Raw genomic sequence first — 25742 nt, forward strand, 5'->3', positions numbered from 1 at the left:
TTTGTAAGAATCTTGTATGTTGCGTGCTCTGCAGCACTAAATGACATCTTGATGTACACTAAGAGCTCCAATTCAAAAGTATTTCTTTGCCACACTGGTACTGTGGCATATAGCCCATGATTTAGTATGGTCATGTTACATCGTGTGTTGTTCATACCATCTGGCATAAATATTTATCTCTTTATACAGCGTGACTCAAATACGTGGACACCACACCCCGATTCCTTCCATACTAACAACACGAAAGTGTCTGTAACAGATTTTCAATCTATGCACATTATCAGTAGAAAATTGACGTCGAAGGAACGCGATTTGGCCTCACTGTATTGACATGTTCGACAGTTATCTTCATTCGGTACTGTGTTAATACGTTGCTTAGTTAGTGCAGTGGGTATAAATATGTGTTTGAACATCCGAGTTCGCGAGTTGGATTCCAGATTATTTCTGTGTTAGTGCTAAATAACTGCATGTTGAAATAAAAAGAAAATTAAGAAACAAATTTTTTTGATTTCTTGTTTTAGACTCCATTAAATGGTATCTGCTTTTTACTTGCTTTACATAAATTACAATAGATCTTATACAAGCTACATGCACTTATTTAGTACTACCTCAGAAGTGAGAGGACAATCGTTTTCTTTATTCCACTTTTAAAGACGTATTATGGCTGTAAACCGTTATTCTGTTCTCTTCTATCCACTAGACCCCTCCATATTCATCAGTCCATTGTCAGTATTGTTTCCCTTATCTTCAGTTTTATGACATCTCTTCCCCCTCCAATAAATAAATAAATAAATAAATAATAATATCTCCTTCTTGGTCTATCACTCTTTCTTTTTTCCCAGGTGATTTCCTAGAAACTAGGCAAATCATGTAGCCTCATCGTCCAAGTGTATTGCTGTACCCTACTTCATCAATTATATAACTACATTCGAACCCATTTTCTGGTATAGCTTGCATCATTGATTGTTGTTTAGAACCAACTACCATGCTTACCAATTTCGTGTCCCTTACATTTCCACCACCAGGCACTACGTCAACAGTAGGGCAAGCAAACCTGCTTTGCACGTAGTTAACAACCACTGTGCAACAAGGAGACTCGAGCTAATCAGCCTTTCGGTAATTTTTATTATGTATTTCTGCAGGAGCGACCTAGATCACTTCCCCATGAACTGAGATATGTAACTGAATTCCTCAGGTAATAGATCACGTTATGAGAAAAGAAAGGCCATGGTAAGTGGGACCTGGGTGTCGTTTCTTGCAGAATCTAAATTATTAATGAGTAATAACTATCTAGTAGATCGGTCCATATTAACCCCAGTTTTACTTATTCTTTGCTAGTACACACCCAAAAAGGAAGCATCCATCAATGAGATTAATAAGATACAAAAACAAAGCTAAATACAAGCCATGAATATTCGGAAAATTTACGTGAGTCTTAGATCTGCTCGACAAGTCCACAAGCCATGGGTGAAGCAAGACTGATGATCCCATCAACAGTTTGTTTCTTGTTGAGCACGTAATGATTGCTGTGATGGCACCAGCAAACGTGGTGTTGGTTCCATGCGCAAATCTCTAAACCGACACTGTCATACCCGATAACCTATATGCAGAAGCGCTGCTGGAGCGCTCGTACTCACGGAGCACTGTTTGCACAGGCCTGCCTTAGAGTTGCATACATGTAATGGATACCACGCTGATCATCCAGAGCGTTATGACCACCTACCCAATATCCAGCAGTATGTCCACCGCTGGCACAGATAACAGCGGCGACGCTTCGTGGCATGGAAGCAACGAGGGCTTCGTAAGTCGCTATAGGGAGCTAACACACCACATCTGCACACACAAGTCGCCTAATTCCCGTAAATTACAGGGAGGGAGCCGATGAGCTCTGACGTCACGTTCAATCACATCTCAGATGTGTTCTATCGGGTTTAGATTTGGCAAGCTGGCGGTCCAGCACACGAATTTCAATTCACCTCTGTGCTCCTGCAACAGCTTCACACTTCTGGTCTTGTGACCTGCCGTCGAGAAACATGATCGTCATGAAGGGGTGTACATGGTCTGCAACCAATGTGCGATACTCCTTGGCTGCCATGGTGGCTTGCACGAGCTCCGCTGGACCCATGGATGCCCAATCGAATGTTACCCAGTGCGTAATGGAGCCGGTGCCAGCTTGTCTCCACCCTGCAGTAAAGGTGTCAAGGAGCTGTTCACCTGGAAGACGACGATTCGCGCCCTCTCATCGACATAATGAAGAAGGTATCAGGATTCATCAGACAATGCCACACTCAGCCACTGCTTCAACGTCCAACGCCAGTGGTCACGTGCCCATTTCAATTGTAGTAGCCAATGTCATAGAGTTAACGGTAAATGCATTGGTCGTCGGCTGCGGAGTCCCAGTGTTAGTGGTGTTCGGTGCACTTTGTGTTCACACACGCTTTTCCTCTGCCGACATTAAACTCCGATCTTAGTTCCACCACAGTTCGCCATATGTCCTGTTTTACCAGTCTGCTCAGCCTCCAACGTTCAAAATCTGTAATGAAGGGTACCTACCCAATCCCACGACATTTGGACGCGGTTTCGCCAGATGTTAAAAACACTCACCACAGCACTCCTCGAATATACGACAAGTTGTGCAGTTTCCGAAATGCTCGTGCCAAGTTCCTGGGCCATCAGAACCTGCCTTCGATCAAACTCGGATAGACTGCACACCTTCCACATCCCACACACAGACAGCACACTCACAGATACTACATGCACCATCTGCGTGTATGACTAGCACTCATTCCCTACCAGATGACGCTGCTATCGCCTGGACAGGTTTATATCGATGGTAGGTTGGTGGTCATAATGTTCTGGCTGATCACTGTATTGTGATCACATGGTTACGGTTATGTACAGGGTTATATTTCGAATTTAGATAACGGTGGGGTTCCATGTTTACTAGTTTCAAATCGCTGTTAAGCAACAGGAGGATTTTATTATCGGCAGACATGTCATTTGATGCAGAAGTGTGCAGTATATAAGGAATGTTATATTTCTATTTTAGCGTGTACAAAATATTCTATGTTATTGACATTGCGTACATACTTTTTTTGTTTATCTTGTGCATCAGATTCCACTGACGATGGATTATATTCTCGAATACTGGTATGGCAGCTAATATCTCTGAAATACTGCTCATGCTGTACAACAAGAAGTTCTTTATCAGATAAACACATTTCCTGTATTACTTTTGAATACACTATGGGAGTGAACAGTGATCAATGTGTTACAAATATTTACTATCAAAAACAGTCTTGATCACAATTTATTTATTACGGTGACCGGTTTCGACAACTACTCACAGATTCTCCAGCAGAAGGAGGTTCTTACTCATTAGTCTGAAGATGAACACAGTAGTGGTCGAAACCGGTCACCGTAATAAATAAATTGTGAGCAAGATTGTTTTTGATAGTAAACATTTTCTGTATGCTTTTGCTGTAGTAGTGTAAGTTAGACAGACGATTCTGTCACAGAAGTGAAATTAGATGCGGCTCGTCAGGACGGGACAGGCACCTTGGTGGCTTTCTCCACGGATTTTCGAATGCGCTCGTCCCCGGCCTCCTCTACGTGGGCATCGTAGTGGTCGGACGCCATAAGGACGGGCATGAAGGCGACCGCCATCAGCCCCAGCCGCCACTCGTAGTACAGGCACACTCCGACAGAGAGCACCAGCGTCGCCAGCGCCTGCACCACGGAGCTGATAGGCTGGCCTGTAGCCTGCAGAAAACATTAAATTAATTGCTTGTTCGACTAGACAAAAGCAATCATTCATTTATTATTCAGTATGCAATAAAAAGAGTAAAACATGAAAATATTGATGTAGCTTATTACTCCGTAGCTGCCTCGATTTTGACAATTGCATTATGAGGAAGAGTCAGGTCAGCAAATGTGTACTCTCATTGAATGCTACATAGAAATAAGTACAATCACGTATGGAGTCACTGACATAGCGCTCTCTCACTTCGTCCTTTTTGGGCAACGAATACTTTGCTGCGTGCTAACGCTACCAGGAACTAGTCAGTCAATGTGAGAAAATCTAGCAGTAGTAAGTGAACACAAATTCGTTGATGAGAATGCGCAACCAATACAACGAACTTGGATTTTTACCACATCGTGACTTTTCAAGGACTACAGGTATCACAACTTTTTATCCCAGATTATTCTGGACATTCTTTGGTTTACAATCTGCCAGGACCTAACAACTCAAAGTAAGTATCTCTCATATTTTCCTTAAATCCTGTAGCATTTTTGTACGCGGAGGCATCCGTGGCCGTTGTCACATTAAATTCTCCTGAGTTTATCATCGCACTGTCAATTTGTAAAATTCTCCAACGCTTCGGCCACTGTTGCAAAAGGCCTTCCTCACATTGTTTATGCTAAGTAAAAATACCTCGAGGAATGCCATTTGCTATAGTAGCCGAAATCGCGGAGAATTTTACACATTGACAATGCGGTCACATACCCAGAAGAATCTTACTGTCTGTAGCATTTTTAGACATAATGTTTGTGTTGGGCTGATTGTGTGAAGGCGAGTATATCAAATGATGAAGTATGACATCGCAACGATAAAGTGGTTCAGATGGCTGAAATTGTAGTACAGTAAACAGTCATTAATTAAGGCTTCACTAAATTAAAATTCGCGAAAATTATACTGTTTTTATCGCGATCTGATATGGTATCTTTTGTTGGAGGAGAGTATTGTACCTGGAGAACAGTGTGCTTACGAATACATGATGTTTCATGGTCGATGATTTTTTTTTTGACCTTCTAACAATACCACCACTTGCAAAGTAGGTTAGAAATCAGATTAATAATATTGCTCACGCAGCATATGTTCGCTTTATCGGGCGACTGTGGATGGTATCGTCAAAATGAAAATAATGAAGTCACTGTAAAAAAGTCATTAATTTTGGCACGTAGATTTCGTCGAAATTGTTATGGCTCATCTTGTTGATTCTAGGGTGATTCCACTTTGACTGCTAGAAGGTCCAGATCTGTATTTTAGCAATATTTGAAGACCTAACAAATGCATTTTTCAGGAAATTCTTAATGGTCAAACAATCCCAGATCAGAACAATGGTATGGTAGAAATAGTTTTTGACTTGGTGTTCACGATCCACATTTTTATTAAACTTCTTGTAAATTCACATATACTTCTTCTTAATTGTCACATCATCAAGAAAAGAGTTTTGTATCAGTCTTCATATATTTAATTTCCACTTTAACCAAACGCAAGACTTGACTGTTCTTTTAGAAAGCGAAATAACAACTTAACTTCTGCAAAGTGAAACAAAGACTGTTCTGTGTTCATTCGTGCCAAAACGGTTACAAGTAAGTCAAAGATTATGACAATCTCACAGAAATGAATACACACAAGAACCATATCACTGTAATATATCGACACATCAGAGTATCTACACATTAATAAAACCAAAATGTGAATATTGTCACAAAAATATGTCTGTTACTTCGCAGAAAAGTAGTACGGTATTACTGGTGTAGTACGATATTACTGGGGTTGGTGTGCCGTAATGGTCACGTAAATAAAGAATCATTACAAACTATATGAAGGGATGCGCACTAGAAAGCTTCAAATTCAGTTTCTGGCAATTTATATTATTTTTGTTCTTAGACTCAAGGTCGTGTTTGTGCAGCATTTATAAATATTACGAGTTCTACATATTTAAGTACTGTATAGTGTATTAAAGCTACTTGGCGTACACTGCTAGTTCTTCGATCACAGAGTGTTACGATTAGCAAAATTTATAATTTTTTAAAACTAGTTAAATAGCGTGTGGACGGTTAAGCCATATTGCATAAGTCATGCACCATTTTGTACCTTGAAATGGAAGAAGGTGTTCTACCGTGAAACACCAGATACCTGCAACTGAACTGAGTTTCTTCAGTCTTTCCCAGTCTTGAAAACCGAAATTTGTGTTGACCGCCAATACCGCATATTTCATATGTTTTTTTGCTTGTAACTGGTTTTTGGTAATACTTCTCCTTAATAAGATATTACTTAATAATTTTTGGTGCTTAGAAGAATAACAGTGTAACACATAGACTGTTAAATGCAGTACTGACAAGGTTTTCTCGATTGGAGTAAAACATTTATTCCTAGGTATGCAATCACGTTGTGTCTTGAAACCGTTTATCATACTTGGAGAAACCTTACTTTCCCAGAGTAATGTATGTGAGTTTAAGGAAAAACTGTACAGCCATTATACTGAATGTCATCATTTCAAGGTGGAATAAGAAACAGTATTAAACTTCTCTTACATTGCTTGCTAGAGGCGAAAGTTCGAAAAGTGCTCGATGATACTGCCCTCTATTGAAGATCATTCGTGCCAACATGACTTACTGCAAAACGTCGAACGTGCTCTCTGCCTTCCCATACACTTCACGGGGATCGATGAAACTAAATGAACGGATGGCATTATTGGCCGCGAGACCCCGTCTGTGGCTGTTCGGCCTCTTTCCATTTGACGCCGCTTCGCGCTCATTTGCGTGTCGATGAAAATAAGGTGAAATGATAAAGACAGCCCAAACACCCAGTTCCAGCGGGAAGAAAATCTCCGATCCGACGAGGAATCGAACACTGGACTCCATGATGTAATAGAAGCGACGTTAACTCCGAGACTACGCAACAATGTCAAAGTCTGCTCAGTTCGCTTACTGAAGCCCACATGACGAGTTGTGATGTATCTTATATTTGTAACTGCTGAAAAGTGTGTTAGTGGTACAGTACGACACAGTAACCAAGAAGAGTGTTAGGTAAAAATACCAACAGTTAACTTTAGAAAATAAAATGAAAGCGTTTGATTAAACAGAATTTGGTACTGCTAGTTGCCTTTTTACGACTTTAAGATAAATCCTAATAAATCCCAATAAAACTGAAACAAGACGAACTAGACAGAGAACGAAAGCGGACAACTGAACCCAAACTGACTGCCACTGATAATATCGTATTAGACTCATGCAAACAACAAGTTACAGTTTACACGGTCCGTCCAAGATGTTCCGAGACTGCTTTTGTTCCTGAGGTACAATCGACTACAGCGGCAGCTTGAACCATCATCTGTAAGGTTCGGATAAATAGGTATTTAAAATGACAGAATACGTAAATATAATAGTGCATAAAAATTTAAAATATGGAAAAATATGAAGACAAAAACTACTATTTTCAAATAAACCACACTTTATTATACCAAAAACAAATAATTTTATGGTTCTTCAGTCTTACTGGCATTTGTCTTGTTACAATACACAGTCATATTTTTTTTTTTAAATTTCCAAAATTAAAACTATTTCTGTGTGAATGGAACAACACTTCGTACTGACTGAAAGATCTTTCAACATCGCGAGATGTGATCAGAGCAGATTTAAATTTACGCAGTTGTGGAAGTGAGTATGGGACGTCAAGTTTGTCATCTGTTCTTCCGTGTAGCATATTGTTAATTTTTGTCAGCAGATTAAAAATTTTATTTTTACCAAGTGCATAGTTCAGTTTTTGCTTTAAAAATTCAGCAACGTAACTCTGTAGGGTAACATTTTCAAAAAGTTCTTTTGCGTTCTAAATACAAGCAGATTCATCTACATCTACATTGATACTCCGCAAGCCACCCAACGGTGTGTGGCGGAGGGCACTTTACGTGCCACTGTCATTACCTCCCTTTCCTGTTCCAGTCGCGTATGGTTCGCGGGAAGAACGACTGTCTGAAAGCCTCCGTGCGCGCTCTAATCTCTCTAATTTTACATTCGTGATCTCCTCGGGAGGTATAAGTAGGGGGAAGCAATATATTCGATACCTCATCCAGAAACGCACCCTCTCGAAACCTGGACAGCAAGCTACACCGCGATGCAGAGCGCCTCTCTTGCAGAGTCTGCCACTTGAGTTTATTAAACATCTCCGTAACGCTATCACGGTTACCAAATAACCCTGTGACGAAACGCGCCGCTCTTCTTTGGATCTTTTCTATCTCCTCCGTCAACCCGACCTGGTACGGATCCCACACTGATGAGCAATACTCAAGTATAGGTCGAACGAGTGTTTTGTAAGCCACCTCCTTTGTTGATGGACTACATTTTCTAAGCACTCTCCCAATGAATCTCAACCTGGTACCCGCCTTACCAACAATTAATTTTATATGATCATTCCACTTCAAATCGTTCCGTACGCATACTCCCAGATATTTTACAGAAGTAACTGCTACCAGTGTTTGTTCCGCTATCATATAATCATACAATAAAGGATCCTTCTTTCTATGTATTCGCAATACATTACATTTGTCTATGTTAAGGGTCAGTTGCCACTCCCTGCACCAAGTGCCTATCCGCTGCAGATCTTCCTGTATTTCGCTACAATTTTCTAATGCAGCAACTTCTCTGTATACTACAGCATCATCCGCGAAAAGCCGCATGGAACTTCCGACACTATCTACTAAGTCATTTATATATATTGTGAAAAGCAATGGTCCCATAACACTCCCCTGTGGCACGCCAGAGGTTACTTTCACGTCTGTAGACGTCTCTCCATTGATAACAACATGCTGTGTTCTGTTTGCTAAAAACTCATCAATCCAGCCACACAGCTGGTCTGATATTCCGTAGGCTCTTACTTTGTTTATCAGGCGACAGTGCGGAACTGTATCGAACGCCTTCCGGAAGTCAAGAAAAATAGCATCTACCTGGGAGCCTGTATCTAATATTTTCTGGGTCTCATGAACAAATAAGGCGAGTTGGGTCTCACACGATTGCTGTTTCCGGAATCCATGTTGATTCCTACATAGTAGATTCTGGGTTTCCAGAAATGACATGATACGCGAGCAAAAAACATGTTCTAAAATTCTACAAGAGATCGACGTAAGAGATATAGGTCTATAGTTTTGCGCATCTGCTCGACGACCCTTCTTGAAGACTGGGACTATCTGTGCTCTTTTCCAACCATTTGGAACCCTCCGTTCCTCTAGAGACTTGCGGTACACGGCTGTTAGAAGGGGGGCAAGTTCTTTCGCGTACTCTGTGTAGAACCGAACTGGTATCCCGTCAGGTCCAGTGGACTTTCCTCTATTGAGTGATTCCAGTTGCTTTTCTATTCCTTGGACACTTATTTCGATGTCAGCCATTTTTTCGTTTGTGCGAGGATTTAGAGAAGGAACTGCAGTGTGGTCTTCCTCTGTGAAACAGCTTTGGAAAAAGGTGTTTAGTATTTCAGCTTTACGCGTGTCATCCTCTGTTTCAATGCCATCACCATCCCGTAGTGTCTGGATATGCTGTTTCGAGCCACTTACTGATTTAACGTAAGACCAGAACTTCCTAGGATTTTCTGTCAAGTCGGTACATAGAATTTTACTTTCGAATTCAATGAACGCTTCACGCATAGCCCTCCTTACGCTAACTTTGACATCGTTTAGCTTCTGTTTGTCTGAGAGGTTTTGGCTGCGTTTAATCTTGGAGTGGAGCTCTCTTTGCTTTCGCAGTAGTTTCCTAACTTTGTTGTTGTACCACGGTGGGTTTTTCCCGTCCCTCACAGTTTTACTCGGCACGTACCTGTCTAAAACGCATTTTACGATTGCCTTGAACTTTTTCCATAAACACTCAACATTGTCAGTGTCGGAACAGAAATTTTCGTTTTGATCTGTTAGGTAGTCTGAAATCTGCCTTCTATTACTCTTGCTAAACAGATAAACCTTCCTCCCTTTTTTTATATTCCTATTAACTTCCATATTCACTGATGCTGCAACGGCCTTATGATCACTGATTCCCTGTTCTGTACATACAGAGTCGAAAAGTTCGGGTCTGTTTGTTATCAGTAGGTCCAAGATGTTATCTCCACGAGTCGGTTCTCTGTTTAATTGCTCGAGGTAATTTTCGGATAGTGCACTCAGTATAATGTCACTCGATGCTCTGTCCCTACCACCCGTCCTAAACATCTGAGTGTCCCAGTCTATATCTGGTAAATTGAAATCTCCACCTAAGACTATAACATGCTGAGAAAATTTATGTGAAATGTATTCCAAATTTTCTCTCAGTTGTTCTGCCACTAATGCTGCTGAGTCGGGAGGTCGGTAAAAGGAGCCAATTATTAACCTAGTTCGGTTGTTTAGTGTAACCTCCACCCATAATAATTCACAGGAACTATCCACTTCTACTTCACTACAGGATAAACTACTACTAACAGCGACGAACACTCCACCACCGGTTGCATGCAATCTATCCTTTCTAAACACCGTCTGTACCTTTGTAAAAATTTCGGCAGAATTTATCTCTGGCTTAAGCCAGCTTTCTGTACCTATAACGATTTCAGCTTCGGTGCTTTCTATCAGCGCTTGAAGTTCCGGTACTTTACCAACGCAGCTTCGACAGTTGACAATTACAATACCGATTGCTGCTTGGTCCCCGCATGTCCTGACTTTGCCCCACACCCGTTGAGGCTGTTGCCCTTTCTGTACTTGCCCAAATTGAAAAAAAAAAATTGTTTTAATGTCACTGAAATGCTCAACGTAGTATTCAGCTGCTTCTAGACTAGTACGCCATGGTGTCAGAACTGGTTCTGGTTGCAAAATAAGATCGAGATACATCTCTTTAAACTTGGAATCCTACTGGGAGCTTTCAAAAATATTTTTTCACGTTTGATATTAAACTATCAATATTTATGTAATTTATCCTTATCCATTTAGTTAATCTATTTATTTCGTGTGCCAAGCACGTTACGTGGATCCCTTTAGGATATAAAATATTCAGGTCATCTACAGCTTTAACCGTATAAGGAGCAGTGTCGGTAACTAACAACAAAACGCTATTAGGCCACAAAACACTCACCACCAGTAAAAAACTTTTCTAATGTTTGGTGGTTGCCGCGCAGGGATTAGCCGAGCGGTCTAGGGCGCTGCAGTCACGGACTGTGCGGCTGGTCCTGGCGGAGGTTCGAGTCCTCCCTCGGGCATGAATGTGTGTGTTTGTCCTTAGGATAATTTAGGTTAAGTAGTGTGTAAGCTTATGGACTGATGACCTCAACAGTCAGGCCCGCATCTCGCTTCCCACGCACGGGTTCCCGGGTTCGATTCCCGGCGGGGTCAGGGATTTTCTCTGCCTCGTGATGGCTGGGTGTTGTGTGCTGTCCTTAGGTTAGTTAGGTTTAAGTAGTTCTAAGTTCTAGGGGTCTGATGACCATAGATGTTAAGTCCCATAGTGCTCAGAGCCATTTGAACCATTTTTAACAGTCTGCCTTCGGCGGTGCTACGGCACGGACGTCTGTTTACGTCCCTGCCGGAGAAGTTCGCGCTCGCGCAGTTGTTTACCTCTTCGGCGAACTCGTGCATTTAGACGACTCGATATAGAATGGCACACGCATACCGAAAGTCGACTCTCAAGATTAGTTTTTCGAATGAATGTGCGAGACCGAAAGCCTACGAAATAGAAAGGTTCCTGCGAGACGAAGTTAAACTTGACTACAACGAACTTATCGGAATCCACCTCTCCATAGTGAGCAGTGTTGTTTACGTCAAGCTGATTAACGATGCAGTATGTGACAGAATCATGCGAGATACTAAACACGGACTCAAATTTCGTCACTCTGATGGACATGTTGGAGAAGTAACTATTGATCATGCAGGACTGGGCTTACGAAACATACGTATTTTCGAACTTCCCGTCGAGGTTCCGTCTGACTTGGTCGTTGACGCCTTACGCCCATATGGAAGAGTGCTTAGCCACGTTGAGGAAAAATGGCCCAACTTCACGACTTACCCCGTTCTCAGTGGGGTGCGTCAAATCAGAATAGAACTGACACAACATGTACCCTCATACTTGTTCATCGGCGGATGCAGAGCTATAGTCATATACGATGGACAGCCCAAAACATGCTCAGGCTGCGGGAAAGAGGGCCACGTCCGTTCCGAATGTATGCAGCGGAGGATAGTGCAAGTTTCAAACGGCGAACCCGTACCTCCGTCCACGTTAACGCCGCTGCCACTAACGTATGCGGACGCATTTCGAACGGATCCCATCCCGAAAAATGACCAGCTACAGAATCCTGACAGTTTACGGCAACCGACTGCGGCGGAGACCGCCTCCAGTGACGAAACGACGCACACCTCTGCCGCTCCGGCGCCGACGACGCATTTAACCGAGCGGACAGGATCGGTAGGAGAAATGGAAATTGATCCTGCTGTTGTGCCGACAGCTGCTTTCGTCCCTGAGCACCGGGAGTCACTTCCGCACTCGGATACGGAGGCGCACACGCGCAAACAACGATCACCGAAGCGCCACAAGAAACGATGGCTAGCGCCGTCGGATACCTGCTTACTGCAGTCCACGTCAGACGGACTTGGGCGTGACGCCGATACAGTGCATCCGGATGCGCAACGGGAGGTTCTATCTCCCAAACAGCAGTACGACACGAATCATGCTACACAGGGGTTGAATACAGACACACCGGACGGAAAGCCGACGGAAGGAGTCCCTCCACCCACCGCAGCAACGCCACCGCCTTCGGTTAGCCCGGCAGGAGAGACTCGACGGGAGCTGGACCTCCAGCACAGGAACTGGGCCGATGAATCCGATACTGACCCCCACACCGACGACGCACCCGCCATGGCGAGTGCTGTGTCCACCGGATGTTAACCGCGCAGAAGATGCAGACTGACGCACGGACAGCATGTCACTGGGCAGCAGCACACAAATTAACATAAGCGTTCATGTGCGCTTTACGCACTGAGGAACAGCGGCAGGCATATCGAACAGCCTCTATTAATATTAATACGATCAGAACGCCTGTCAAGTTGCAGTTATTACGAGACATGTTGCATGCGTCAGACGTCGACATCGTTCTGCTGCAGGAAGATGTGTTGAGAGCTTCCCCGACCTCTATGGGTACGATACGTACATTACGCCTACTACCGACGGCGGCAGCGGAACAGCGATACTTCTACGTAGCGGCATAGTAGCCGAGGACGTGGTGTACCTGCCGTCAACGCGAGGACTGGCGCTCACAGTGCTGGGAGTACGGGTCGTTAACATTTACGCACCGTCGTGGTCAGACAGAAGGCGCGACCGATCCCGATTCTACGCAGAGGATATTGCAACACTATTCTTAGGTCGGTATGAACATGTCTTACTTGGAGGCGACTTCAACTGCGTACTCGCACCAAAAGATCAACACCCACGTTATACTTCGTGCCCGGAGCTGCGGCAACTCATGCAGGACATGAATCTCATTGATACATGGGAGAAGATACATGGCGACAGACGTGGATACACCTACGTCACGAGTCACTCTGCAAGTCGTCTCGATCGCATTTACGTAACACGTCGTCTCGAACCTGCGATCCTCGATGCGGAATTGTGGCCTGTCGCCTTTTCAGATCACATAGCATATATATGCACGGTCTCCTTGAGTCGTCAACAAGTGTGGAGGAGTCGCAGTGTTTGGAAACTGAATACAGCACACCTTAGGGAACCTGGTGCAAACGCATAGTCGAAGACACTTCGCATGTGTGTGAACGAAGCCTCCCGACATATCCGATGACGTTGCAGTGGTGGCTGGAATGCGTTAAGCCTGCATTGCGCCGAGCGTTAATTGCATACGGAAGGGAGCAGATGATGTGGAGGCGATACACGACGGAATTTTATTTCACGATGCTCCGCGAACTTTCTGTACAAGCACCTTCACAGGAGCGTCGTGCCGGTATAAAACGAGCACAGGCCCAAATAATTTCCATAACGCGCCGCCGACTGGAGGGTGTCGCAATCCGTGCAAGGGCCTTTGAACGAGTCCGTGGAGAATCCCCGTCGATGTATCACGTTATCAGAGAAAAACAACGTAGTCGCAGAACCTTAATACAGACGGTCGTACTGCCAGATGGTCGCCGCATGACAACGCAAAAAGACATTGCCAACGCTTTCGTGGAACACTACGGTCATCTCTATGAAGAAGCGGAACACGATCAGGCCGCCTTTCATGAGGTCCGACGAACGCTCTCCGCGTGTCTCGACGAGTCGGCCAACCTGGAGTTAACAGGTGAAATCACGGTTGACGACGTAATGGAAGCGATTGATAAGGGAGCGTCGCACAAATCGCCGGGGCCCGATGGGTTTCCGTTAGAGTTCTATCGTACATTTAAAGATCTCATGATTCCACGATGGACTGCCATGTACTGCGAATTGATGTCTCCCAACGTGACTCTTCCACCCTCCTTCGTGGAAGGAATGATCATCCCCATCCACAAACCATCTGGCGGCACAGGGATACAGGCCTACCGGCCACTGACCCTTCTTAATTGCGACTACAAGATCTACGCCAGGATACTTGCAGCACGCTTTAAACGCGTGATACGCCAAGTGATTTCACTCGACCAAACCCAGCTAGGAGGAGCTAGCAATATACAATACAGCGACTACCGCGATGTTATCGCACTGGCTTCAACATGTCGTCTCCGGGGTGTATTGGTATCGATAGACTTCGATCGCGCATTTGACAGGCTGAGTCATGCTTATCTCACGGACGTGATGACGAAAATGAAGTTTCCGGAAAAATGGTTCAAATGGCTCTGAGCACTATGGGACTCAACTGCTGAGGTCATTAGTCCCCTAGAACTTAGAACTAGTTAAACCTAACTAACCTAAGGACATCACAAACATCCATGCCCGAGGCAGGATTCCAACCTGCGACCGTAGCGGTCTTGCGGTTCCAGACTGCAGCGCCTTTAACCGCACGGCCACTTCGGCCGGCGAAGTTTCCGGAAAGTTTTGTCACCGTCGTCATGAGACTACTCCACGGAGCAGCATCCAAAGTGCTCATCAATGGACGCATGGTGGGGCCCATCAACATCTCACGATCGGTCAGACAAGGGTGCCCGCTGTCAACGATATTGTATGCCATCGCTGTCGAGCCGCTGCTTTGCGGGCTCCGGAATCGACTCCAAGGAATGACGATAAGGCACAACAAGTTTATATGCCGAACATACGCAGATGACCTAGTGTTTTTAGCACGGTCAGGCGACGAGGCAAGAGCGGCCCTGCATTGGATTAATTTGTATTGTATGCTACGGGAAGTCGCCTGAACATGGCAAAGTCGGGAGCGATGAACATCGGGAGAGGACTCCCGACAGGAAGTGTAGCACCATTGCAGCCGATCACCAAGATGAAATGCCTGGGAATTATCTTCACTACAGACGTTCGACGCACGGTGGCACTTTACAGACATCTTCTGCAAACAATTCGTGCGAGCGTCCGAAGTCACAGGTTAAGGGCACTGGATATGATACAACGGGTCACCTTTGCCAACACTTACCTAGCCTCTCGCATCCCCCACCTGGCACAAGTTCTTCCTATGCCGGTGGTGTTGGCCCGCCGAATCCTGGCGGCACTAGGATATTTTGTGAGCACAGGTCTGCTTTTTAAGGTAGGATACGAAACCCTCACCCTTCCTCATAGTCGTGGAGGTCTTGGACTAGTCCACGTACGCGAGCGAGCAGTGGCTATTTATGTAACCACGATGATAAAGATGAGGACACGACACCAGACAAGTCTGTCGGGCAGCTTGATAGACGAACTCGCTCCACCTTCTCGTTCGGCTCCGGTATCGGTGGCTCACATCTCACCATCGCTTGCCCATATGCGAACCTCCTTTGTGGAACACAGTTATGTACATATGGAACTACCGACTACCAGGACGGCAACGGCACGTGATATATATCACATCTTGACTCGACGACGGCCGAATAATGCCGTAGAGCGCCGCCAACCAACGGTTACGTGGTCAGTGGTATGGCGTACAGTGCACCACCCACACCTTGATACGGGAACGCGCGCACTGTGGTATCAGGTGGTAAATGGGAAATACGTGACTCGTTCCAGGTTGCATACAATTCATATGGCGGACGAGCCACTGTGTCCGCAGTGCAATGTTATAGACACTGAGGAGCATCGCCTGATATGCGGTCCTTCGGCGGACGTATGGTGTTTGGTCAAAAAAATGATCGCCTTCCTCCTTCGGGTGGGGCCGCAAACAATAGAACCACGCACACTACTTCTCCCAGATAGGACATATTATCCCCGAACGAAGACGAACGCAGTGACTTGGATTCGAGGTTTGACTGCGCGTTATCTTTTCCGAGACGGCAGTAAGAATGTGATTGACTTTTGGGCCTTACTACAGGAACATCACTCACAGCTTATGAGACATCCGAGATATCGAACATATTACGCAAATTTTTTAGGGAGTGCCTTGCTTGATCCCCCACCCAGTTGGGGTGTCCCGGGTAGGAGAATGTAATTATTGTCTATAAGTATCAGAACAAGAAAGGACCAGGACGGTGGAGAGGATCCACAAACACACGTGAAGACGTACCCGACACCAACGCGAGGTATGACGGGATTAGGGAGGTACGCGCCTAAAAGAGGAACGTAGAACGTTATTGTTTTGTACTGACAGAAGGAGGCTATTTTATTTTATTTTTTCACTATTATGTAAAAAAGAAGTCCACTTATTTACGTTTCCCAGAAAAATTTTATTTTATAAAGTCATCGTCTTATATATTTAAAGAAAAAGTGCTAGAAGCAGTTTATGTTTGTTATTGTCCCACCGAATGTAAAAAAAAAACCGGTCTTAAAAAAAAAAAGTGGTCAGCGCGACGGAATGTCATAGCTAACGATCCGGGATCGATTCCCCGCTGGGTCGGAGATTTTCTTCTCTCAGGGACTGACTGTTGTGTTGTCCTTATCATCGTCATAAAAAAAAAGCGGTCTAGGGCGCTGCAGTCATGGACTGTGCGGCTGGTCCTGGCGGAGGTTCGAGTCCTCCCTCGGACATGAGTGTGTGTGTTTGTCCTTAGGATAATTTAGGTTAAGTAGTGTGTAAGCTTATGGACTGATGACCTCAACAGTTAAGTCCCATAGCATTTCACACACATTTTAACATTTTTTGTTTGTTTGGTGGTTACATTTAGGACGTTCCTCTCAAGCCAACAGAAAGGATTTGCTCGATTTATCTTCAAATAGTGGTCCTATTCCTACATTGTCAATACACCGCTCTTGGGTGTCCGTAGTCCCGTAGATTGTGAGTCATACAGGACCAACCCGAATTACGTCTCTAATCGACGCAAGACAAGCCTTTTAAATGCTGCTGAAATAGTTTTTTCTAGGTGTAGATTCGTCAGGAATACGTTTGCCTGAATACTTCTCTAGTAAGCTTTTAAACACTGGGCTACACACAGAAAAGCCAAACAAACCTGCTTAATAACGTGTATGGCCTCCACGAGCACGCAGAACTGCCGCAACACGACGTGGCATGGACTCGACTAATGTCTGAAGTCGTCTTGGAGGGAATTGACGGCATGAAACTTGCAGGGCTGTCCATAAATTCATTATGAGAACGAGGCGGTGGAGATCTCTTCTGAACAGCACGTTGCAAGGCATCCCAGATATGCTCAATAATGTTCATGTCTGGGGAGTTTGGTGGCCAGTTAACCTCAGAAAAATGTTCGTAGAGCCACTCTGTGGCAATTCTGGACGTGTGGGGTGCCGCATTGTCCTACAGGAATTGCCCAAGTCCGTCGGAATGCAAAATGGACATGAATGGGTGCAGGTGATCAGACAGGATGCTTACGTACGTGTCCCGTCAGACTCGTATCTAGACTATCAGGGGTCCCACATCATTCCAACTGCACACGCCCTACACCATTACAGAGCCTCCACCAGCTTGAACTGTCCCCTGCTGACAGGCAGCGTCCATAGATTCATGAACTTGTCTCCATACCCATACACGTCCATTCGATCGATACTATTTGAAACGAGACTTGTCCGACCAGGCAATATGTTTCCAGTCATCAACATTCCAATGTTGGAGTTGATGGGCCCAGGCGAGGCGTAAAGCTTTGTGTCGTGAAGTCATCAAGGGTACACGAGTGGGCCCTGGGCTCCGAAAGCCCATATCGATGATGTTTCGTTGAATGGTTCGCACGCTGACACTTGTTGATGGCCCAGCTTTGAAATCTGCAGCAATTTTCGGAAAGGTTGCACTTCTGTTACGTTCAATGGTTCTCTTCAGTCATCGTTGGTCCCATTCTCGCAGGATCTTTTTACAGCCGCAGCGATATCAGAGTCTGATGTTTTTCACGGTACATTCGTAAAATGGTTGTACGGGTGAATTTCACAGTATCAACACTGCTAGTTGGGGCTGAACAAGATGTTTCCGTGAAAGCGAGCAAAATTTTAATAGAACATAGAGGATGCTCCTCTGAACCTGGGGTCTGAGAAGCCTGCTTAAGATGATAATAGGAATAAAATCACGTTACTGTGGACTTTTTTATTCACATTAGTTAACTGCAAATACTATCATTGACACAATGAACGTACCATTTGTACTGTATCTTACAAAATGTGCTGAAATTGACGGCTATTAGTCTCAATGCAAGCATGACATCGGCGAAACAGATTCTGACGCACCCTGACAAATGTTCCTGGTGTGTTTCGAACCACATCACATGACAGGAGGCAACTACAATTCTGGCAACTAATTCCATCTCCGTATCCACTAGGGTATCATAAACAAGTGACTTTAGATGTCCCCGTAGGAAATAATCAAGGGGATTCAGGTCAGGTGACCTCGCAGGCCATGGAATAGGACCTCCTCTTCCAGACCAGCGACCGGGAAATACTGTACCGATATTGCTCCATCATATTATACTGTACCTCTCTGCACAGGAGTGAGTAATGAATGGGTCTGTCGTTGATTCATAGCACGTTCTGTCATGGGACAATGTAAACACGATACAACAGAGCAACCTTATGAACAAGTAAAGTAAACAAAACCTGCATCATGACTTCCTGGTAATCAGGCTCGTCCTCCTCCTTTCCTTTCTACATCTACATCTACATCTACATCTACATTGATACTCCGCAAGCCACCCAACGGTGTGTGGCGGAGGGCACTTTACGTGCCACTGTCATTACCTCCCTTTCCTGTTCCAGTCGCGTATGGTTCGCGGGAAGAACGACTGTCTGAAAGCCTCCGTGCGCGCTCTAATCTCTCTAATTTTACCTTCGTGATCTCCTCGGGAAGTATAAGTAGGGGGAAGCAATATATTCGATACCTCATCCAGAAACGCACCCTCTCGAAACCTGGCGAGCAAGCTACACCGCGATGCAGAGCGCCTCTCTTGCAGAGTCTGCCACTTGAGCTTATTAAACATCTCCGTAACGCTATCACGGTTACCAAATAACCCAGTGACGAAACGCGCCGCTCTTCTTTGGATCTTCTCTATCTCCTCCGTCAACCCGACCTGGTACGGATCCCACACTGATGAGCAATACTCAAGTATAGGTCGAACGAGTGTTTTGTAAGCCACCTCCTTTGTTGATGGACTACATTTTCTAAGCACTCTCCCAATGAATCTCAACCTGGTACCCGCCTTACCAACAATTAGTTTTATATGATCATTCCACTTCAAATCGTTCCGTACGCATACTCCCAGATATTTTACAGAAGTAACTGCTACCAGTGTTTGTTCCGCTATCATATAATCATACAATAAAGGATCCTTCTTTCTATGTATTCGCAATACATTACATTTGTCTATGTTAAGGGTCAGTTGCCACTCCCTGCACCAAGTGCCTATCCGCTGCAGATCTTCCTGTATTTCGCTACAATTTTCTAATGCAGCAACTTCTCTGTATACTAGAGCATCATCCGCGAAAAGCCGCATGGAACTTCCGACACTATCTACTAAGTCATTTATATATATTGTGAAAAGCAATGGTCCCATAACACTCCCCTGTGGCACGCCAGAGGTTACTTTAACGTCTGTAGACGTCTCTCCATTGATAACAACATGCTGTGTTCTGTTTGCTAAAAACTCTTCAATCCAGCCACACAGCTGGTCTGATATTCCGTAGGCTCTTACTTTGTTTATCAGGCGACAGTGCGGAACTGTATCGAACGCCTTCCGGAAGTCAAGAAAAATAGCATCTACCTGGGAGCCTGTATCTAATATTTTCTGGGTCTCATGAACAAATAAGGCGAGTTGGGTCTCACACGATCGCTGTTTCCGGAATCCATGTTGATTCCTACATAGTAGATTCTGGGTTTCCAGAAATGACATGATACGCGAGCAAAAAACATGTTCTAAAATTCTACAAGAGATCGACGTAAGAGATATAGGTCTATAGTTTTGCGCATCTGCTCGACGACCCTTCTTGAAGACTGGGACTATCTGTGCTCTTTTCCAATCATTTGGAACCCTCCGTTCCTCTAGAGACTTGCGGTACACGGCTGTTTCTTTCACGAAATAAAGAATGTATACGTAAATAAACAGTACAGTTCGTGAAAACATGTACGCATGTTAGTTGTAGATAAGCTGGAAAACAGTAATCCTAGACAAAGCAGTACACAAGTTTACTTCCATATCTCCTTAAGCTGGCTCCTCCGACCCCGACACCTACCTCAAATTGTTCAGTAGAGCATTCCGTACGTCTTGTTACATTCTTGCTCACTCTTACGGAAACAACCTGCAAATGGATTATTACACACAGTACCACTTTTCCTTACGTACAACGTTTCTTTTTGAGTGCTGTTTGAAGTTGCATAATGAATACTGAGTTATGATTTCAGTAACAGTAGCTCACCCCTTGCACGTCAGAAGTATCCGTGGACAGCCTGGCGCAGAGCGCTCCGGTGCTGTTGTTCTTGTCGTCGAACCAGGCCACCTCCTGCCGCAGCATCGCCGAAAAAGTGAGTTTGCGCAGTCGCAACGTCAGCCTGTCCCCGGCGACGTCGAAGGTGTACATCTACAGCAAGTACAACATGTTTGAAATCACAGCCTTTTATTTCCTCAAAATGAGTGTAACGGTGCAATCAGCTAAGTCTACGGGCGTCAAGATGGTTCTTGTCTTGTGATGGAGGCTTCACATGGGAACACAACTGTTACGATACACCAAAAAGAGTATCAACTTTTACCTCCTGCACTGTTTCTCCACTTAAATGTCTCACAATTGCGGTTGCAGGGAGCGTACCATTTCAAATGGTAACTCACCACGAATTGCGTCCAACCATTATTCTTCTAGAAACGAAATGAATTAATTGAGTAAGAGGAGTATTGTTCCTAGTTAGTAGCGAAGGACTACAACAACCTCTCTCTCAGTGTTAGGGGTACAACAGCAGATATTTTAATTAGTGACTGAGGGCAGTGTACTGCTGAACAGCTTTACATCAGTATTTACTGCATTTGCAAACTAATAATTATAGCTGTTAAGAATAGTATGATTATAGGTTGGCAAGCCGTTAGGTCAGCCGTTGAAGAGTGGGTATGTTGATGCCAAACGGTTAGTCGATACCGACAGGTGTATTCCACTGTCTTAGTGCTGCAGTTACGACCGTGCAGAGAACATCAGATAGTAAACTATGTGACGTGTTTGATGGAAGTCTGTTAGACGCAGAGAAAAAAAAAAGTTTTACGTCAACTCGGTTCCGAGAGTTCCAGAACCTGTACAGAAAATTGGAATTGAGATCAACATAAACATCACTTCCGCCCTTTTTATTGCTCATGAAAACACACATTGAATGTTGCAACACCATACAGCGATGCCTTCAGAAGTGGTGGTCCAGATCGCTGTACACACCTCTGATACCCAGCAGCATGTCCTCTTGCACTGATGCATGCCTGTATTCGTCGTGGCATACTATCCACAAGTTCATCGAGGCACTGTTGGTCCAGATTGTCCGACTTCTCAACGGCGATTCGGCGTAGATCCCTCAGACTGGTTGGTGGGTCACGTCGTCCATAAATAACCATTTTCAATCAATCCCAGGCATATTCGATAGGATTCGTGTCTGAAGAACATGCTGGCCACTCTAGTCGAGAGATGTCGTTATCCGCGGCTCCCCCTGTCGGAGATTCGAGTCATCCCTCTGGCATGGTTGTTTGTGTTGTTATTAGCATAAGTTAGTTTAAGTAGTGTGTAAGTCTAGGGACCGATGACCTCAGCAGTTTGGTCCCTTAAGAATTCACACACATTTGAACATTTGATGTCGTTATCCTGGAGGAAGTCACTCACAAGATGTGCTTGGTGGGGCCGCGAATTGTCGTCCATGAAGACGAATGCCTCGCCAATATGCTGTCGATATCATTGCACTATCGGTTGGAGAATGGCATTCACTTGTCGTACAGCCATTACGGCACCTTCCATGATCACTAGCGACGTACGTCGGCCCCACATAATGCCAACCCGAAACAGCAGGGAACCTCCACCTTGCAGCACTTGCTGGACAGTGTGTCTAAGGCGTTCAGCCTGAACGGGTTGCCTCCAAACACGTCTTCGACGATTGTCTCGTTGAAGGCATATGCGACACTCATCGGTGAAGAGAACGTGATGCCAATCCTGAGCGGTCCATTTGGCATGTTGTTGGGTCCATCTCTACCGCGCTGCATAGTGTCGCGGTTGCAAAGATGTATCTCGCCATGGACATCGGGAGTGTAGTTGCGCATCATGCAGCCTATGGCGTGCAGTTTGAGTCGTAACACGACATTCTGTGGCTGCACGAAAAGTATTACTCAACATGGTGACGTTGCTGTCAGGGTTCCCCCGAGCCCTAATCCGCAGGTAGTGGTCATCCACTGCAGCAGTAGGCCTTGGGCGGCCTGAGCGAGGCTTGTCATCGACAGTTCCTGTCTCTCTATATCTCCTCCATCTCCGAGACGCCTGGACACTTCCCCTGTTGAGAGCTCGTCCTGGCACAAAGTAACAATGCGGGCGCGATCGAACCGCGGTATTGACCGTTTAGGCATGGTTGAACTACAGACAACACGAGCCGCGTACTTCCTTCGTTGTGGAATGCCGGCCGAGGTGGCCGAGCGGTTCTAGGCGCTACAGACTGGAACCGCGCGCCCGCTACGGTCGCAGGTTCGAATCCTGCCTCGGGCATGGATGTGTGTGATGTCCTTAGGTTAGTTAGGTTGAAGTACTTCTAAGTTCTAGGGGACTGATGACCTCAGAAGTTAAGTCCCATAGTGCTCAGAGCCATTTGAACCATTTGATCCTCGTGGAATGATTGGAACTGGTCCGCTGTCTAATAGGCGCAACTCATGCATGGTTGTTTACGTCTTTGGTCGTGTTTAGTGACATCTCTGAACAGTCAGAGGGAATGTGTCTGTGATACAATATCCACAGTCAACGTCTATCTTCAGGAGTTCTGGGAACTGTGGTGATGCAGTTTTTTTTTTTTTTTTTGATGTGTGTATATAGTGTGTGTGTGTGTGTGTGTGTGTGTGTGTGTGTGTGTGTGTGTGTGAGTAAGCATCGGGTGTCTCGTAGGGGCTGTTAGGCACATTTTCTCTGGTTATTCGGCAGATATTTGCAGTTTCGTTTTTGCAATGTGTTGCTGGAGTCAGCCGAAACAAGCTACGCTCGTCATGTATCACATACGACGTCCTAGCTTAGTGCGATATTCGTTTTATAGATGTGTGTTAACAGGAACAGTAAGACACTAGGAACAGCGCTGCTGCATGGTGGCAACAGCCACCGCGGGCCGCGGCGGTGCTGTCGCTGCTACAGTACTGGGTATTCTTTGTGTCTTACTGTTCCTGAACACATATCGATAAATCGAATATCGCATTAGACTAACTTGGGAACGTACAATATCACTTTCAAAAATCATTTTGTTTGCAACGAAAAACAAACCCGGCTGTTTCCATCGACGCAGGGTGTCGCATGAAAGACGTGATGAGCATTTCTTGTTATCTTGGTTTTGTAGAGAATATGTGATACAGTTTTATGAATAATTTTCTGGAGACCATGCAGTGCCGAAAATACATATTTCATCGGATCGTGAAAATGAACGGAGTGTTATTCAGTTGATATAACGTAGCCTTTCGACGAAACAGCATAGGATTTTTGCAGATATCAGTGTTCAACCTGCAAGATTATTGTGAACATTAAGCTTGTACGGCCTTGATCCTTATCACTTATAGCAAATCCTACACGTTGGAGATCGAGATAAAGGTAGATGATGGGAATTATGTAGTTGATTAATTGCAAATCAGCGACTAATCCAGTTAAGACTGTTTAGTGATGAAGATGCTTTCACTCGTTGCATGATCACTCGTAACTCACGTTGGTGGTCCGACGGCAACAGACTTGCCTTTGTGGATGCACATTTTTAAGATCACGTCTCCGTATATATGTCGTGTGGTATGATAGACAATCACTTAACCGGGGCTGTTGTGTTACCGCATCATCTTACATAGCCTCATTATTTTGACATTTTATAAAACGAGGTTCCTTTGGCTACAAGAAAGGCTGTTTTTTTCCAGTACTATGGGGCAACTGCAAGTTCTACTCGTCAGGAGAAACATTTTCTAACTCTGACATCCCCTGCAGAAGTGCTCATGTTTCTTCAGCACCAAGGTAGGCTGTAGACACATAAGTATGTATGCAGGACGAAGTTCACAAAAGAGAAGATAAGCACAAGAAACGAATTAATCGGATTGTAAATAGTGTTTCCCCATAAAATAACGAACACACGACCTCAGAAGAGTTACACGCGGTGTTTTCAAGAGGATTCTAATGCCCCTTGTAGTCGGTGGCGGAATTTGTGATATTCAACTTTGAATTTATCAGCGTGCATTTGCACATCTTCTGTGAGTATTTGTCTGGGTTACACACGAACAGCTGCTTGTGTGTCGGTGGGTAGTTTTCAAGCACAGGCATTCACAGAATACTTTGTAGGAAAATCTGCAAAAACATTCATCACTATTGTCATTTCGTTTCAAGGCGTTGCAAGGATTGGCAACTTTGTTTAAATACAAAATACCAACGAGTCACGACTGATATATCTCAAGTCATACAAATACCCGGCTGTAACGTTTGCGGAGAAAGGATGGTGATATGCGCCCATTCGTAGAAAAGGCAGATCGTAGACTACATTTAACTGGTAGAATACTAGGGAAATGCAGTCAATTTACAAAAGAGTTTGTTTACAAGATGATTATGCGACCCATACTGAAATATTGCTCTAGCATGTGGGTCCCGCACCAAATACGACTCATAGGAGATATTACCATAAACAATGAAGGGCAGTGCGAATGGTCACTTGTTTGTTTCACCCATGAGAGTGGTTAAAAAAAAACTGTACTGCAGACTCTAAGCGCAAACTTTCGCGTGAAAGCCTACTTACAAACTATCAAGAACCATCTTCAAGTGAGGAATCTATGAGAATATTACAACCTGCTTATTTATCGCTCCAGTAGGGATAGCGAAGACAAGTTTAAACTAACTTCAATGCTCACAGAGGCATTTAAATTATCATTCTTCCCGCGCTCTATGGGAGAATCGAATGGGAAGCATCCATAACGACGCGCACAATGAGAGGTACTAGAGATCAGAACCGGAGCGGGAACGACTCTTACGTTGCGGGTGCATACTTCACAAATCAAGGAGCCTCTGCATCAGTACTAACGGGCTTCCTTCGTTCCCGCTGTAGTTCCGCGAGTATAACAAGTCTGACAACAGTGGCACTGCGTCGCTTCATACTAACGATCTCACCCTCTCTTACTGAAGCATGAAGGCGTGTAAGGCTAGTAGTGACTTATTGTTAGTACGGAAGATGAGTACACGATCTTGTTGCTGTGAAGTAGCACTGACAAGGTGAAATGACCGACTGTAGGGAATCTTTGTTTCGTGGGACTGCGGAGGACCTAAGA

At 44.7% G+C, this 25742-nt stretch overlaps 1 protein-coding gene across 1 annotated transcript in view; it reads right to left on the reverse strand.

Annotated features, from left to right (window-relative positions):
- The window catches only part of LOC124606254 (ATP-dependent translocase ABCB1-like), a 129751-nt gene that overhangs the window by 17074 nt on the left and 86935 nt on the right, over positions 1-25742 (reverse strand). Inside the window, exons 13-14 of the mRNA XM_047138230.1 lie at positions 20671-20832; positions 3559-3762 (exon numbers count right to left, since the gene is read on the reverse strand). Of these exons, the coding sequence (XP_046994186.1) occupies positions 3559-3762; positions 20671-20832 (366 nt within the window). The remainder of the gene's footprint in view (positions 1-3558; positions 3763-20670; positions 20833-25742) is intronic.

The sequence above is a fragment of the Schistocerca americana genome, chromosome 3 (assembly GCF_021461395.2).
Source record: "Schistocerca americana isolate TAMUIC-IGC-003095 chromosome 3, iqSchAmer2.1, whole genome shotgun sequence".
Taxonomy (NCBI): domain Eukaryota; kingdom Metazoa; phylum Arthropoda; class Insecta; order Orthoptera; family Acrididae; genus Schistocerca; species Schistocerca americana.